The 17,438-nt window shown below is 58.9% G+C and overlaps 1 protein-coding gene across 1 annotated transcript in view; it reads right to left on the bottom strand.

Moving 5' to 3' along the window:
* The window catches only part of IGSF8 (immunoglobulin superfamily member 8), a 22,917-nt gene that overhangs the window by 5,011 nt on the left and 468 nt on the right, over positions 1-17,438 (bottom strand). The window contains exons 2-5 of the mRNA XM_026657999.2: positions 5,067-5,441; positions 2,298-2,765; positions 1,198-1,611; positions 313-717 (exon numbers count right to left, since the gene is read on the bottom strand). Coding sequence (XP_026513784.1) covers positions 313-717; positions 1,198-1,611; positions 2,298-2,765; positions 5,067-5,441 — 1,662 coding nt within the window. The remainder of the gene's footprint in view (positions 1-312; positions 718-1,197; positions 1,612-2,297; positions 2,766-5,066; positions 5,442-17,438) is intronic.

Raw genomic sequence — 17,438 nt, 5'->3', positions numbered from 1 at the left:
TGTGTGTGTGTGTGTGTGTGTGTGTGTGTGTGTGTGTGTGTGTGTGTAACAGCGGCACTAACCCAGGGCATAGGGATACACGGGGAATGGGCAGTGCCAAGCAGCACTCGCCCATGGCATAGGGATATGCGGGGGGTGGGGGGAGCCAGTGCACGCAGAACTCACCCAGGGCGTAGGGATACACGTGTGTGTGTGTGTGACAGCGGCACTAACCCAGGGCGTAGGGATACACGGGGAATGGGCAGTGTCCAGTGGCACTCACCCATGGTGTAGGGATACACTGGGGGGGAGGGCGGTGCACGCAGAACTCACCCCGGGCGTAGGGATACACGGCGACGGAGTTGGACTTCACGGCCCCGGCGTTGTACCAGCTGCGGTCGGGGTAGCGCACCCAGGAGGTGACGGCGCAGTGGTACCTCCCTTCGTCGGACGGCTCCACCCCATGGAGTCGCAGCCGGTGGCACTGCGGCCCCACCTTGTCCAGACTCATGTCCCCGCCTGACGCCCGCTGGCCCAGCTCGGCCACGCCCTCGCGGCTCAAAGACGCCACCATCCGGCCCTGGGGCTCCTCCTCCCCCACCGTCACCTCCACCCACCAGCTGACGGCCACGTGGACGGCCTGGGTCGACTCCACCGAGATGTTACACAGCAGCTCGGCCGTGTCCCCGCGGTAGGTGGCGGGGACGGGCAGCCACGCGTAGGCCTGCACCACCACGGCTGCAGGGGAGAGACAAGGGCAGCAGGGGTTAGTGCACCGGAGCTATGGCCCAGGGCCCAGATGCTGAGCCCACAGGCCTACCAGGGTCCGAACACCCCCCACTGGCTGAACCCTGACGCCGTCAGAGGCCAAGGGGCTGGGGCCACACATGGAAATGCAGAGAGGAGGAAACAGCTAAAAAACAACACAAAGTTGCCCTTAAGGCATCCCCCAGAAGGGGGCGCTGTAGGGAGCAGGGCAGGAGAACTAGCCATGGGGGAGCTCCTAGATACTCCAGCCCCGGCCTCCCCCAGCAGGGGGCACTGTAGGGAGCGGGGCAGGAGCGCTGGCTGTGGGGTGCTCACACCCAGGCCAATCACACCCTGTTGGAGCAATAGGAATCAGCATGGCCGGGGGCACAGGGCAGACGGCAGGAGTAGGGGTGCAAAGGGGGCCCCCCCAAATGCACACCAGCCCCCCACCCAGTCTAACTCTTGTACCTTCTGATTTCATGTGCACCTTCAGCCCCTGTGACCGGCTGTTGGCCACCTCCCGCAGCTGGGCATCAGGGGAGTGCACATAGGCCCGGGCCACGCAGCGGTAGGTGCCCGCGTCCCCTGGCTGAGCCGACTCAATCCGCAGCCGGTAGGCGCCTGGGGCGGGCGTCAGCTTCTGCAGCGAGACTTGGCGCCGGCCCACCTGGCTGTTGGCATAGCTCTCCCCGACGATGGCCACTCCATCCGTGTCCAGCTGTGCCACCAGCAGCCCGTCCCCCTCGCCCACCTCCCAGCTCACGGCATACGCCACGTGGGGTGCAGGGGCCGCAGGGCCTGACAGATTGCAAAGAAGCTCCAGGGCGTCTCCAGCGCTGAGCCGGACCTCGGGCGGGCTGGCCGACACTGCCAGCTGGCTCGCTGAAAAGGAACCAAAGAGAGAGCGGGGGAGTGAGAGCATCCACACAGCCCCGTCGGCACTGCCCTGCCCCGCCTCAAGGGACCCCATGCCCAGAGATCATTTCACCCAGCACTGACGTGTAGCCACCTCTGGGGTGGAGCATGGCTGCTGTTTAACAGCCACACAGCAATGCTGCACAGCAGGTAGGGGCAGGGGGTGAAGGAGAATTCTGCATTCACTTGAAGCTGCCCGGGGAAGGGGGTGCGTGTGTGGGGGGGAGGGGCACAACATTTCCCTGCCAAACTGCTGAGCCCCCTCACACAAACCTCAACCAGGGGAACCACAGAATCCAGCTCCCTCAAGGCCAAGGGTCCAATTCCCTGCCACCTGGCCCCACTTGGTCACTGGCACGGTGACCGTGCAAACACGACTGCTCTGATTGCGCTCACTTTGCACTGGAGGGAATGACTGACGAGATGGGAGACAACTGGCAATGCGGTCCCTGCTGGTGGGGACGGACCAAGAGGCAGGATCCGGACAGGCACAGGGCTAGCAGTTCCCACAGGGCCGGTGACCGATCCCGCCCCCCGCCTGACAGCATCAGCGAATGCCCTGCTGCCCCATACCGCCCTCCTCCTCATGGAAGCCCAGCCCAGCGAGCACCGACACAGGATGCGGCTTGGGGGCGGAGCCGGCCAGGACTCACCGATGGACTGGACAGTCACCTGGGCCAGCGCTGCCCGCTTCTCGGCGATCAGCTGCCAGCTGCCGTCGGGGTCCTGGATCCATTCGCCTACTGTGCAGTGGTAGGTGCCCGCGTCTCCCGGGCGCACCCGCCCAATGGCCAGCTTGTACTGCTCGCCGCCTGCCTTGGCCACAGAGAGCTCCCCAGACCGGTACCGCTCGGCAAAGTGCCCGCCAGCTTCCACGGTGAAGTCACGCCGCACCCCGACCACCTCCTGCAGCGTCTGGCGCCCCACGGGGGCATCCGGAGCCGACACCCCGAAGGAGACCGAGAGATGGGTGTGCTGCTGCGTCTGGCTCTGGGCCGTGCAGGTCAGCTGCAGCTCCTGGCCCTCCGACAAGCTGAGCTGCAGCGGGGAGGTGCCAGCCATGCGGCCTCGCAGAAGGGGCCTGGGTGTGGGGGCCAAGACCCCGAGCATGTCAGGGATCACTGCAGGGGTGGGGGGAGAGAGAGAGAGAGATGTGAGCAGGGTCAGGCCAGGCCTTGTCCTGCTGGTCACTGGAGCTAGGGAATCAAGATACCCAGAGACGACCCCTCTGCTCCACCACTAGGGGAAAGAGTGTGTGTGTGTACGTGTGTGTGTCCTCCCCTGCTCTAATGGCTCTTTACCTTTGACGTCCGATACCTCACCCCCTGCCCCCCATAGCTTTAATCCCCTTGGATGCTGCCCCGTGGCCATAAATGCCTGTAGGCCACAGACTGACGGGAGAGAAAACCCCGCAGCCCTAAGGACACCCTGAAGCAACAGCTCGTCCCTTTGGTTCTTCGGCGCCCCCTGCTGGTGGAAACAGGGCGTGGGCGCTACCCCAACACCAGGCAGGGAGTCCCAGCTGCTCAGTCACTAGCCCCTGCTCCAGTCTCTGCGGGGCACTGAGGTCCCAATGGGCCATGGAGCCCGAACTCCACTCTCACCCCCCAGGGGGCGCCACTGGGCAGACCCCTGGGTTGTAGCCACAAGGGGCCTGACCCTGTTAGGGCCTGAGCGCTCAGCTGCCGAGCCAGGGCGCAGGTTTGCGAGCTGCTGTCTCTGGCCCAGCAGCCTGCGTGGAAGTTGACAGCACCCGGCAGGATTGGGCTGCCCCCCCGCTGCCCCCCAGCTTTGGAGCCCCTTTCCAGAGCCTCTGGATGGTCTCTGCTAGCCCAACTCCCCTACCCAGCACTGGGGCTCAGGCTGCCCGGCCCTGGGGCGAGCGCACGGCTGCCTCCTGCCCAAGGGGGCCCCCTCCAGGGCAGGGCTGAGGCCGGTGGTGGGTGGGGTAGTGGGAGCTGCCCCAGGTCTGCAGATAGAGCCAGAGCCCTGGGCCTCTCTGAGGTGAAAGACCCTATTGCGCACCCCACCCATGCCAGGCAGGGAGAGCGAGAGGTATAGGTGGGGGGCGGGGGAACGGCTGGTCAGCTGGACATGCCTGGAGCTCCTGTGCCCCAGAGACACCCCAACCCACACCCCTCTCACCCCACAAAAATAATCCCCTGTTCTGCTCTGCGAAGGCTGCAGCATATCTCCCAGCCCCTCCCACTCAGCAGCTCGCTGGGCCCCTGGGAAGACCCCAATGGGCTAATCCAAAGAGCCCAGCCAAGTGGGAACATCCCACGGTGCAGCTGGCTCCTGGCCAGGCTCAGGGTCTGAGGAACTGCGGGGTTCCCCACGCTCCGTCCCGGTTCCCCTTTCTGAAGAACGAGCTCCAGGGGGGCGATGTTATGTCAGCCGCCCATGCTGCGTTTCCTGGCCTGCCGGCGCAGGGGAGTCCCACGAGTCGCTCCCTTACAGGAAAGGAAAAAGCCCCGAGCCTCTCCAGCAACTCCACACCGGCCACGCAGGAGATTCCTATGGAGGGCTGCTCCCACCCACCCTAAGGCCCCGGTTCCCTGCCAGGGTAACACGGAGGGGCCATAGTGTGGCTGAGAACCAGGCCCATGTATGTCTGAGTCTCACGCTCCCCATTCACGTGGGGCCAGCAGCACAAGCTGGGCTGTGTGGGGCAATCAGCACTGTCGTCTGGCGAGGGTCTGTGCAGACTCGTTGTTCTAGGTGCAGCCAGGCACGGAGTGCCTGAGCCCTGGACACTAGACAACAGGGCTGCTCGTTACCCTAGCCAGAGGCTTCAGCACCAGGTCAGCCCCCACCGCCCCAGGCTGTTACCAGTCCTAGCATAGGGGGCAGATCAGGGGACTGTCCAGAGCGCACATGGGGCGCTGGGTAGCAGAGTGTAAGTTAGAGCAACCTCAAAGCTGCTGTAATTTACACGGTGGGCAGGACTTGGTATGATCCAGACTATGGGGAGTGCATAAAATAGAATCCTCCCTGAAGCAACAGACTGAGGGCAGGGAGCGTTTGTACAGCGCCTAGCGCAATGGGGCTCTGCCCTAGGCCTGGCCCTTGGGTGCTACCATGGTACGTGGTCAGTCACTATAACAGGCTGAGGCTCCGCAGCCACCCACCTTCTCGTGCCTCATTTGCACCAGCACAAATTTGGTACGAGACACCATGTGACCGGCAGGCCGGCCCTCGCCACTGGTGCAAGTGACACACACGGGTCTGGGTGGCAGTGGAGAATTGGGATCTTTATTATAGTGATTCGTCTTGGCACTGGGGTGGGTGGGCGAAAAGGGGGGCTGGCTGTAAGGGGGGTTTACAGCCACCCTCCCTGTCTTGTCCCCAGTGCTGGAATGGGGTAACTGGGAGCCAGGCGGTGTGCATGGGGTCCCCCGAGCTACACGGTACCCAGGTACCTTTCAGCACCACCTTGCTGCTGTAGTTGCCGTGGTACATGGAGTCGGTGGTGGGCGTGTAGCACTCGTAGACACCGGCGTCCTCGGCCCGCAGCCGGGCGATGCGTAACTCGACGGCATCACCACGCAGCCGTTGCACTGACACCTCCCCGCTCTGCACGCGGGGGCCGAAGACGGCGTAGGGGAAGCTGGAGTCCCTGGTGCTGATCATGCCGATGGAGATCTCGGGCGCCGTCGGGCGGTACAGGAACCACTCAAAGTGCTGCAGCGTGGGGCCCTCGTACTCCGAGACGCTGCAGGGGATGGAGATGGCCGTACCCTCCACGCGGAACAGGGGCCCTGGGGGCAGGTGCACCTCCCGCGCCCCACACAGTCCTGCAGAGAACGGGGGGGGGGAGGGGGTTAGTGTCCGAGGGAACTACAGAGCACAGCCCGTCTCATCCCTCAGCCCAGTGGGGCCCAGGGGCTCCCATCCCCCATCTCTGTGCCCCCCAGGGGTCTGTGTCCCCACAGTACACTCCTCTTCCCAGGAACCCCCCCAATACATCTCCTGGGGCTGCCTCTAGGGGCCCCAACCCCTGCCAAGGACCCCCAGAACCCCATCCCCATCACCCTGCCCCCTTTCACTCCATTATCCTGGCCCCCCCATACCACCCCCCCTTCTCAGGCCCCCTATGCATCCCCTGGGGGTCCCATGCCACAGCCTGCCGTTTACTTCCTCTAGAGGCCCCATCCCCCTCCACAGTGAACAGCCCCCAAACAAGGGGCCCCATCCTCCACGCCCCCAATATCCCATCCCCCAGGAACATCCCTTGGACCCATCCCCCACCCAAGCAAGTCCAGAGAACCCCTCTCCCTGACAGTCAGTTGTTCTCAGCCCCCCACCAGCAACATGCTGCTTGTCTCCCTCTAGTGGCTGCTCCACAACAGGACAACAGCCTACTGCTGCCAGCAGCATCACTCCTTCAGCTCCAGCAGCGGAGGCCAGGGCCGTGGTGCGGGAGGCCCTGGCAATGATGCAGGCTGGCATGGGGCGGTATATGAACTCCCACTGAAAAGTGGCTCCCTCCAGCCTGGCCCTAGGTGCCTTGGCTCCTGGGGCAGAGATCAGGCCAGCTGGCAGGGGAGGGAAGGGAACTGGAGTGGCTTAAGGGGAGGAGGCCCTGGGACATGGACCCCAGATGGGAGCAGATGGGACTTGAGGACAGACAGCATCCATCAAATCCCTTGATCTTTCCAGCCCTGGATCCCAGATCTCTTCACAGCCCCGACCCCAAGGAGCTAAACCTCCCAGTCCCTGCTGCCGCTGCACAGGGAGGGAGAAGGGGCTGGCCCCAGGTCACACATCGAGTGGCTAGGAAAGGAACCCAGGAGTCCGGCTTCCGGATCTGTGCTCTAACCACAAGAGGAGGCTGCCTCAGGTTTGGTTTACAGAAACCGAGGGGCAAGTGATGATTTACCCCCCTCCCCTGTCATTCAGCCCCATAGCAGGGAAATCCTCAGCACTCCCCCAGTCCCAGCCCCCCTGCACCCATTGGACTCCACAACCTCCCTCCTAGCGTGTCCAGCACAACCGCATCCCCCACATCCTCTCAGCACATCTCAGGACCCAACACCTTCCCAGAGCCAGCTGCACAGCTTCCCCCTCTGCTCCCCCAGCCTCGACCACCTTCCTCTTCTGCAGCCACCCCAGCACAGCCTGTCTCTCTGCGTCTGCAACCTTCCTCTTCTCTGGTCAGCCCCGCAGGTGCAGGCTGCCAAGCCCCCGCTCCACCGGCCATCGCAGAAATGTCACTTTTGCTGCGTTGCTTTCATCTGCGAAGCGGTTTCAGATGGGGCCAGATTCCAGGCTGCATCCCCCAAGCGATCCAGCACCAGGCGGGGGGGGGGGGGGGAAGCGGGTTGCACTGCTACTGCAGGAGCCGAAGCAGCCCCCGGTGTAAGCCAGAGCAGTCCCAAGGCAGCTCTAACTTATGGCAGCTTCCCCAGAAAGCCTGTAGGGCTATGTAACTCTGCTGACTCCCCAGGCCTGTGAGGGGGCCACGTAGGTGCTCCTGAACCCAGGGAGTTCTCCCCCGGGGGTCTCATGGCTGCTGGAGCTCCACAGAGATGGGGGGGTTGGTTTGGAGCCTGGCATTGGGGTCAGTCTCAGCTCACCAGCCGCTTTCTTCCCCACACAGCCCTCTGCCCCATGGCCACTCCCAGTCTACAGCTGCCGGGAGCACAAGCCATGGCGCTGCCCGGGATTCCAGACACTGGGCCCGACCCCTTCCTGCCAGGAACTGGGTCAAGGCACAAGCGAGGAGCCCCGTCAGCCCTGGGTCCAGTCCTTGCTTTCGATCACAGATGGCATGAGTGTGGGAATCTCAGACCAATTCCTGGTGAACGTTCGTCTCCATCACAAAGCCACATGATTCGGCAGCATCTGCCCTGGGCTGGGATAGCTGGGGGTGGGGCCGGGGACGTGTAGGCTGGAACTGAGGGGCAGGGAAAGGGGGAGCCCTGGGCTGAGGTAGTGGGGGGAGGGGGGCTGTGGGTCAGAATTGAGGGATGAGATGGGAGCCTTGTGCTGGGATAGTGGGTGGGGAGGGGGCCCTGTAGGTTGGAATTGAGGGGTGGGGAGCTCTGGATTGGGACGGGGGGGGGGGGGGGGGGGGGGGGGGGCTGGGGGGGGGGGGTGACAGGCACTGGCGGGGCGGGGGGGAGAGGGGGGAAGAGGCTTTGCCCAGCTCAGCCGTTCCCTCGTGAGCAGTAAATTCGCTTCCAGAAGCCAGAACAGTGACTGGCTACACATTTGCTTCCTGCCCCGCTGGTGCGCCAGCCCCCAAGGGCTAAACCCCTCGCGCTGGAGGAGAGACGCCAACACTCCCTTGGCCAGCAGCCAGGAGAATCACACGGGCATCAACTGACTTCCAGGGCAGACGGGGGAGCCGCTGCGATTCCAGCCCTGGGGGAGTTCAGGGCGAGAGCTTCCCTCACTCTCCCCGCAAACAGACAGCTGCCCTAGAGAGCTGCACGGACACACAGGGAGAGACAGTCCCTGCCCTAGAGAGCTCACAGGACACAGGAGGGGAAACCGAGGCACCAAGCAGGGAAATGACGTGCCCAAGGCCAGTGGCACAGCCAGGAACAGTCCCAATCCAGGGCTCCGGCCTCTAGCTCACGCTGCTACAGCCTCGGCTATCTAGCAGCTCCTCAGGAAGAGCTAAGAAAAGCCATTTCAGCACAGAACAAATCACTAGCCAGAAAAGGGGCCTAATCCCCAGCAAATTCCCTGATCAAACAGGCTGGGGAGCGAGGCAAACCAGCCCCCACCCACTCCGCTTTGCAGCTGTGGCCCAACCCAAGGACCTTTGCTCCCGTCCCCGAGCGTTTCCCCGCCCAGGGCCCGAGGGCAGCTAGCACCGGCCTGACATGCCAGCCTTCTCCACAGCGCAGCCCCGCGTCTATTGCCTCATCCTCCACAGGGACAATCGGACTCGGCGCGCGACGGCTCTGGGATGCCGAGGGGGACAATGGGGGGGATGCAGCGCCAGCAGTGATTGCAACAGGCAGGATGCACAAAAGGCTCCTTCTCTTGCATCTGCACCGTGCAAGGCAAGCGAGCCAGACACACGCACGCGCTGCACATCCGGGCCATGCATGCTAATAAGATCATATCTGGGTCAGGCCACCCAGGAGCCGGTTGAGATCCAGGCCGCTCAGACAAAACACAACGGGGCCTGGGTCTCAAAACGGGTCACGTTTCTCGCTGCACGTTAACGGGCAGATTTCCCCGAGCGCTCGGCACCGATTTCATTAACTCCGGCACAGCCGCTCGTACCTCGATTTCAGCCCGGCTTCTAGCAGTTTCGCTTGTGTCGGCAAGTCGACAGGAGCCAGCTAAACCGATCTAGCCATTGACTGGCTGGGATTTAGTTAGACGGTGGCCGTTTCGGTGCCTGGACGGGGTGCCTGAATGGCGCTCTCCTGCAAGTCTGGCCCTAAGAATACAGGCCTCAGTGCTGGATCACAGATGTCAAGGGACCATCGCGCTCCTGCGCGATCCAGGCCAGAGATGATCAATTACCTGCAGCCAGCCCCATAACGTCTGCATGAGCCAGAGTGCATCTTACAGACAGACACCCCCCATGGCTCTGCAGCCGGTCCACTAGGTAATTCCCCTCCCTGTTAAAAATGTGCCCCTTATTTCCAGCCTGAATTTGCCCAGCTGCCGCTCCCCACTGCTGGGAGGGATAGCTCAGTGGTTTGAACATTGGCCTGCTAAATCCAGGGTTGTGAGCTCAATCCTTGAGGGGGCCATTTAGGGATCGGGGGCAAAAATCTGTCAGGGGATTGGCCCTGCTTTGAGCAGGGGGTTGGACTAGAGGATCTCCTGAGGTCCCTTCCAACCCTGATATTCTAGGGCCTGGTCTACACTACGAGTTTAGGTCGACTTTAGCAGCGTTAAATCGACTTAAGCCTGGACACGTTTACACTACGAAGCCCTTTCTGTCGACTTAAAGGGCCCTTTAAACCGGTTTCCTAACACCACCTCGACAAGGGGATTAGCGATAAAATCGACCTTAGGGGGTCGGAATTGGGCTAGTGTGGACGGAATTCGACATTACTGGCCTCCGGGAGCTATCCCACAGTGCTTCATTGTGACCGCTCTGGACAGCACTCTCATCTCAGATGCACTGGCCAGGTAGACAGGAAAAGCCCCGCGAACGTTTGAATTTCATTTCCTGTTTGCTCAGCGTGGAGAGCACAGGTGACCATGCAGAGCCCATCAGCACAGGTAACCATGATGGAGTCCCAGTCCCAGTCCCAGGATCGCAGAAGAGCTCCAGCCTGGACCGAACGGGAGGTACAGGATCTGATCGCCATCTGGGGAGATGAAGCAGTGCTCGCCGAACTCCGAAACAGTAAAAGAAACGGCAAAACATTAGAAAAGATCTCCAAGGCCATGAAGGACAGAGGCCATAACAGGGACGCGCGGCAGTGCCGCGTGAAAATTAAGGAGCTAAGGCAAGCCTACCACAAAGTCAGAGACGCAAACGGAAGGTCCGGGGCAGAGCCGCAAACATGCCGCTACTACGCGGAGCTGCATGCCATTCTAGGGGGTGCAGCCACCACTAGCCCAAGCGTGTTCTATGAGTCCCTCTCTGCAAACGGGGAAGCGGGTTCGGCGGACGAGGAAGATGAGGATGGAGAGAACATAGATAGCTCACAGCAGCAAGGAAGCGGAGAAACCAGTTACCCCAACAGCCAGGATATGTTTGTCACCCTGGACCTGGAAACAGTAACCCCCGAACTGACCCAAGACCCTGAGGGCACACAGGGGACCTCTGGTGAGTGTACCTTTGTAAATATTACACATGGCTTAAAAACAAGCGTGTTTAATGATTAATGATTAATTTGCCCTGGCAATCGCGGCCAGTACAGCTACTGGAAAAGTCTGTTAACGTGTATGGGGATGGAGCGGAAATCCTCCAGGGACATCTCTAGAAAGCTCTCCTTCATGTAATCCCAAAGCCTTTGCAAAAGGTTTCTGGGGAGGGCTGCCTTATCCCGTCCGCCATGGTAGGACACTTTACCACGCCAGGCCAGTAGCACGTAGTCTGGAATCATTGCATAACAAAGCATGGCAGCGTATGGTCCCGGTGTTTGCTGGCATGCAGACAACATCCATTCCTTATCACTCTTTGTTATCCTCAGGAGAGTGATATCATTCACGGTCACCTGGTTAAAATGGGGCAATTTTATTAAGGGGACATTCAGAGGTGCCCCTTCCTGGTCTGCTGAACAGAAATATTCCCCGCTGTTAACCACGCGGTGGGGGGGAGGGTTGAAGTGACCATCCCAGAGAATTGGGTGTGAGGGGGAGGGGAGTTAGTTGGGTTTGTGCTGCATGTTAAACCTGAAATCGCAGCCCCTCCTTTTACATTGCAAACCCATTTTAAATGGCACGGGTGCTTGGTATGGGAAATGAGGGCAGAACTGTTTGAAACCATCCCCACATGTTAAGAAGGTTAAAAAAGCCCAAAGACTATATGTCTTACCATGGCTGCCTGCAAGCTGAAATCTGTGTCCTGGCACTGCGTGAGTGATCTCTCACACCAAACCAGGAGACTCTCAATATAAGAGGAAAAATGCGACCTTGTAACGAAAGCACATGTGCTGTGTGATGTTGTGAACAGCAAAATCTAACGTGAAAGAGTCTACCCATTGTTCTCTAAAATGTATCTTTTTTAACAACCTCTCCCTTCTCCACCAGCTGCAAATCTTACTCCTTCGCAGAGGCTAGTGAATATTCGAAGAAGGAAGCGAAGGACGCGTGACGAAATGTTTACTGAACTTCAGACTGCCTCCCACGCTGACAGAGCACAGCTGAATGCGTGGAGGCAGTCAATGACTGATTTTAAAAAAGCCCAATATGAGCGAGAGGAGAGGTGGCGTGCTGAATCGCGGGCTGAAGAGGAGAAGTTGCGTGCTGAAACGCGGGCTGAAGAGGAGAGGTGGCGTCAACTTGTACTCAGAAAGCAAGAGTCGATGCTCCGGCTGCTGGAGCATCAAAGTGATATGCTCCTGCGTATGGTTGAGCTGCAGGAAAGGCAGCAGGAGCAGAGACCGCCGCTACAGCCCCTCTGTAACCAGCAGCCATCCTCCCCAAGTCCCATTGCCTCCTCACCCAGACGCCCAAGAACACGGTGGGGGGGCCTTCGGCCACCCACTCACTCCACCCTAGATGATTTCCATAGCAATAAGTTTTAAAGTTTTAAATTGGAGTGTGTCCTTTTCCTTCCCTCCTCCCCCACCCATCCCGGGCTACCTTTCAAATTATCCCCCTAGTTGTGTGCTGAATTAATAAAGAATGCATGAATGTGAAGCAACAATGACTTTATTGCCTCTGCAAGTGGTGCTCGAAGGGGGGAGGGTAGTGGGGGAGGGTGGGGTGGTTGGTTTGCAGGGAAGTAGAGTTAACAGGGTGGTGGGGGAGGGGCAGAGGGTTCATCAAGGAGCAACAAACAGAAGTTTCACTCCGTAGCCTGGCCAGTCACAAAACTGGTTTTCAACGCTTCTCTGATGCGCACCGCGCCCTGCTGTGCTCCTCTAACCGCCCTGGTGTCTGGCTGCGCGTAATCAGCGGCCAGGCGATTTGCCTCAACCTCCCACCCCGCCATAAATGTCTCCCCCTTACTTTCACATATATTGTGGAGCGCACAGCAAGTAGCAATAACAATGGGGAGATTCTTTTCGTTAAGGTCTGAGCGAGTCAGTAAGCTGCGCCAGCGCGCTTTTAAACGGCCAAATGCACATTCCACCACCATTCGGCACTTGCTCAGCCTGTAGTTGAACAGGTCCTGACTGCTGTCCAGGCTGCCTGTGTATGGCTTCATGAGCCATGGCATTAAGGGGTAGGCTGGGTCCCCAAGGATCACGATAGGCATTTCAACATCCCCAACTGTTATTTTCTGGTCTGGGAAGAAAGTCCCTTCCTCCAGCTTTCGAAACAGAAGAGACTGCCTGAAGACGCGAGCATCATGTACTCTTCCCGGCCAGCCCACGTTGATGTCGGTGAAACGTCCCTTGTGATCCACCAGGGCTTGCAGCAGCATTGAAAAGTACCCCTTGCGGTTTATGTAGTCGGTGGCTTGGTGCGCCGGTGCCAAGATAGGGATATGGGTTCCGTCTATCGCCCCACCACAGTTTGGGAATCCCATTGCAGCAAAGCCATCCACTATGGTCTGCACGTTTCCCAGAGTCACTACCCTTGATATCACCAGGTCTCTCATTGCCCTGGCAACTTGGATCACAGCAGCCCCCACAGTAGATTTGCCCACTCCAAATTGATTCCCGACTGACCGGTAGCTGTCTGGCGTTGCAAGCTTCCACAGGGCTATCGCCACTCGCTTCTCCACTGTGAGGGCTGCTCTCATCCTGGTATTCTGGCGCTTCAGGGCAGGGGAAAGCAAGTCACAAAGTTCCATGAAAGTGCCCTTACGCATGCGAAAGTTTCGCAGCCACTGGGCATCGTCCCAGACCTGCAACACGATGCGGTCCCACCACTCTGTGCTTGTTTCCCGGGCCCAGAATCGGCGGTCCACGGCATGAACCTGCCCCAGTAACACCAAGATTTCCACATTGCTGGGGCCTGTGCCTTGTGAGAGGTCCATGTCAATTTCCTCATCACTATCGTCGCCGCGCTGCAATCGCCTCCTCCTCAGCTGGTCCTGGTTTGGCTTTGGCATGTCCAGGAGGCTCTGCATGTTTTCCAGGACAATGCGCGTGGTGTTCATAGTGCTCAGAATTGCCGCGGTGATCTGAGCGGGCTCCATGATCCCAGTGCTGGCTATGGCGTCTGGTCTGAAAAAAAGCGCGAAAGTAGTATCTGACGGACCAGGGGAAGAAGGGAGGGAGGGAGAGAGGGAGGGAGGGGCGAGTGACACCGCGTACAGGTACAGGGAATTAAAATCAAGAAAGGTGGGTTTGCATCAGGGAGAAACACAAACAACTGTCACACAGAATGCCCCCCCCCCCCCAAAGATTGAACTCAAAAGCCTGGGTTTAGCAGGAGGGAGGGGGGAAGCAAATGAATGGAGAATAAATCTATTTTTTACATCTTAAGACGACGGTGCAGCATGACTGATAGCCCTTGGCATTTTCTGGGTGCTTGGCAGCAAATACTGGGCGCTTGGCAGTAAGCCTTCAGGTCTATTGCACGATCTGATGCCCACTGCAGTATGACAACGATGGATACCAGTCGTAATATACTATCTTCTGCCCAAAAGGCAAGGGGTTGCTGCTGTATAGCAATGTTGCCCCATCCTGCGAATAATACATCTGATAACCATCATCATCAAGGCAAGGGGGCTGGTGCAATGCAGCCCCACGGCTGCCAGCCCCATGTCTGCCAGCACCCAGATAGCCCTCGGCCTCTTCTGGGTGCTTAGCAGACAATATTGGGCACTTGGCAGAAAATAGCATACTACGACTGATAACCATCATTGTCTGCCCGGGTGCCCATGATCGACAGCCACTGCAGTACGATGACGACGGTTACCAGTTGTAATATACCATCTTCTACCAAAAGGCAAGGGGCTGGTGCAATGCAGCCCTACGGCTGCCAGCCCCACAGCTGCCAGCACCCAGATCGCCAATGAAGGCTACCAGTCATGCTGCACCGTCTACCGCCAAAAGGCAGTAAGCTGCTGCTGCTGTTTAGCAATGCAGTCCCACGTTTGCCGGCACCCGGAAGAGATATGGTGACGGTGAGCTGAGCTGAGCGGGCTCAATGCTTGGCGTGGTATGTTGTCTGCACAGGTAACCCAGGTAAAAAGGCGCGAATCTATTGTCTGCCGTTGCTGTGACGGCGGGGGAGGGGCCTGACGCAATGTACCCAGAACCCCTCGCGGCACTGCTTTGCATCATCCGGGCATTGCGATCTCAACCCATAATTCCAATGGGCGCCGGAGGCTCCGGGAACTGTGGGATAGGTACCATAGTGCAATGCGCCGGAAGTCGACGCTAGCCTCGGTACTGTGGACGCGGTCCGCCGACTTCATGCACTTAGAGCATTTTAGGTGGGGACACACACAATCGGCTGCATACAACCGGTTTCTATAAAACCGGCTTCTATAAATCCGACCTAATTCTGTAGTGTAGACATAGCCTAGGATTCTACAGAGGAGCTAATTAACCACCAGGGACAGACGGACTCCTGTTTGTTTACCACAGGCAGCAGGGCCCCGATTCTCGTTTGCACACAGACCGCTGGTGCCGAGGGGCCTTAGAGCCGTTGCTGCTGAAACTCACCAGGCCCTGCCCCGAAGAGCTGACAGAGAGGGCGAGCACCACAGGAGAAGCGAGAGGTCCCTGTGTGGTGGCTCAGCAAATAGGGAGCTGCAGTGGAAAAGATTCGGCGGCTGCAGTTTGACACATTCAAGGTTTTTTTGAATCAGGGAGTGAATATTTTGTGGTGAGGAAAGTGACTCACCCTGGCTGTGGTTTCTAAGTAGCGTTTCCTGGTTGGGAGGATTTAAATTCAGCATGGGGAAAAAAGATCAGGAGCAGATTCTCTCCCCGCACCCCTTTGGAAACTCAGGCTGGAAGGTCTGAAAAGTTTCAATCTTTGGGAGCTCCTCTGGAATTTCTGGGCTCCGCTCCCACTATGAATCTGACCAGGTGTGCTGTGAAACAGACAGGGGGGATGACAGCTGAGCTTGGGGGTGCCTGTGTCAACTGGGGGTGGGGGCTGTGAAACACAAGGAGAATGCCAGGCTCTCAATCTAATATTTTGCAGTGCATTTGCTTCTCTGCTGCTTGGCAAGTGCTGGGCTTTCAAAATAACATATTGTGGTTTAAAACCAGAAGTCAGTTTGAGTGCGGCTTTTTTGTGCGTGGGGTGGTGGTGGTGGTGGTGGACACGGTTTGATACAGCTAGAATTGGGATTATTATTGTTTGTTTGTATTACAGAAGTGCCTAGACACCTCCGCCGAGATCAGGGCCCCACTGTGCCAGGCGCTGCAGGACACAGTGCCCCAGGTGCGGCACAGACAGAGCGAGACACAGTTCCTGCCCTGAAGCGCTCCCAGTTTGCACAGACAAAGGGTTTAGGGAAAGGCAGATTTAAATCTTGATTTAAAAACTGCCGGTGATGGAGAATCCACCCCAGCCCTTGGGTAAATTGTCCCAGTGCTTAATTACCGTCACTGTTAAAAATCTATGCCTCATTTCCAGCCTCAAATTGTCTAGCTTCAATTTGCAGCCACTGGCTTGAACCCAGATGCCCTGGGTCCCAATCCCATGCCACAGCCACAGTGCCTGTCTTCCTCTCCAAGGCATGGGGCTGAAATGCCATGCGGGGGCTCCTTCATGATGCCTAGCGTAACAACGCCTCTCCTTTGTCGTCATCAAGGTGCAAACTGGGAAACTCAGCGTCAATGAGTCCCATCTCCCGAGGGGGCTCCAGTGGTAGCAGTACTAGGCTGTTATCTTCTAGCAGTCTGGAAGGGAATAGGACTCACGCAGTGCTGGCATGCTGAGCTAATTCCTTGGGGTGTTGCAGGAGGAAAGCAGGGTGCTCTGCTGTCCCCAGAGCTCGATTCCCACAAGGTTTAATTCCTCTGCCCAGTCACCAGAGCGGAGGGTGGGTGCTACAGGGAAGAGATGGGTCTGGGAGCTGGGATGGAGCAGCCTGGGTGGTGGATCAGTGGAGTGGCCAGAGCGCCCTGCGCTGCAGTTATTTTCAGCTCTCCAGGGGGAAGGATGGTGTGAATTAGAGCAACCCTGAGGCTGCCCTAATTTACACCTGTGGGTGGGCCAGGGACTGGAATATAAGGAGGTGGTTTAAAGCCCCTCCCTGCCCAGTGTCCCCAGTGCAGGAGGTTAATGAAAAAAATCAGGCCCACAACTTCTAGCTGTGCTCGTTAAAAGGTCACGCTGGACCCGCAGAGTGAGTCACCCTTCCCCAGGGGAGCTGCAGGAGATTTACGCTGCGTCGCCAGTGAAATTCCTTTGGGGGCGGGCAAAGCTCGGACCATGCGGTGCAACCAGCAAGCGCTAGGGCCTGGCGCAAGGACCATGATGTCACGGCTGGGGAGCCGTGGGGTGTGCAGGCCTGGGGGCAGAAACTCTTCCTGAGCCCTGCCCCAACCCCCACCCCTCCCCAAATCCCAGATCTGTCCATATTCACAACTTGGGGACTGGCCAGACAGCCCCAGGCAGGACAGATGGAGTCGCATCCTGAGCCTGACCTGATCTTGCCAGGGCCTCATTTGAACGGTCCAGAGCCTGTTCTTAGCATGTGGCACAACAACTACATCACCCCCTGCCCCCAACCCAGGAGCCAGTGGATGACCTCCTGAGGTCCCTTCCAACCCTGATATTCTATGAAACCCCATCGGATCAGAGGGGAGCAATAACAACCAATGAGGATCAGACTAAATAAATGGAGAAAGACAGAAAAGACAACCCCCTCCCCCACCAAACACACACACCCAGCTGCCCTCTGTGCTAACAGGCAGGTGGTGCTGTAAATGGGGGGCAGGCCCCACTGCCTTGGCCTGCCCAATGCTGGGGTGGGCTCAGGGTGGCAGAGGTAGCCCTGGAGTGTGAGGTGGGGGCTGCAGGGGTAAGCCCCATGGACACACATTGCATGGGGGGGGGGTGTAAGTGGGAGGAGGGAGTGGCCTCCCCGCTCCAGTCTCTAGGCAGATGCAAGGCAGAGGGTGGGGAGACTGGGGAAGGAGGGCTCGGATAGAGCCCTGTTCCCTTGGCTTGGCCGGGGAATCAAGGGCTGTGAACCTCCATCCCCTACCATTGCCGGGCTTGCTGCCTCCAACAGGGCTCCCCCCGGCCACACTGCACCCCCCCTCCCCCGCCCCCCA

Source organism: Terrapene carolina, unplaced genomic scaffold (genome assembly GCF_002925995.2).
Source record: "Terrapene carolina triunguis isolate 2854851 unplaced genomic scaffold, T_m_triunguis-2.0 Scaffold378, whole genome shotgun sequence".
In the NCBI taxonomy this organism is placed as follows: domain Eukaryota; kingdom Metazoa; phylum Chordata; order Testudines; family Emydidae; genus Terrapene; species Terrapene triunguis.
Note: the sequence above shows the minus strand (reverse complement) of the source record. Positions and strands in the feature narration are given on the sequence as shown.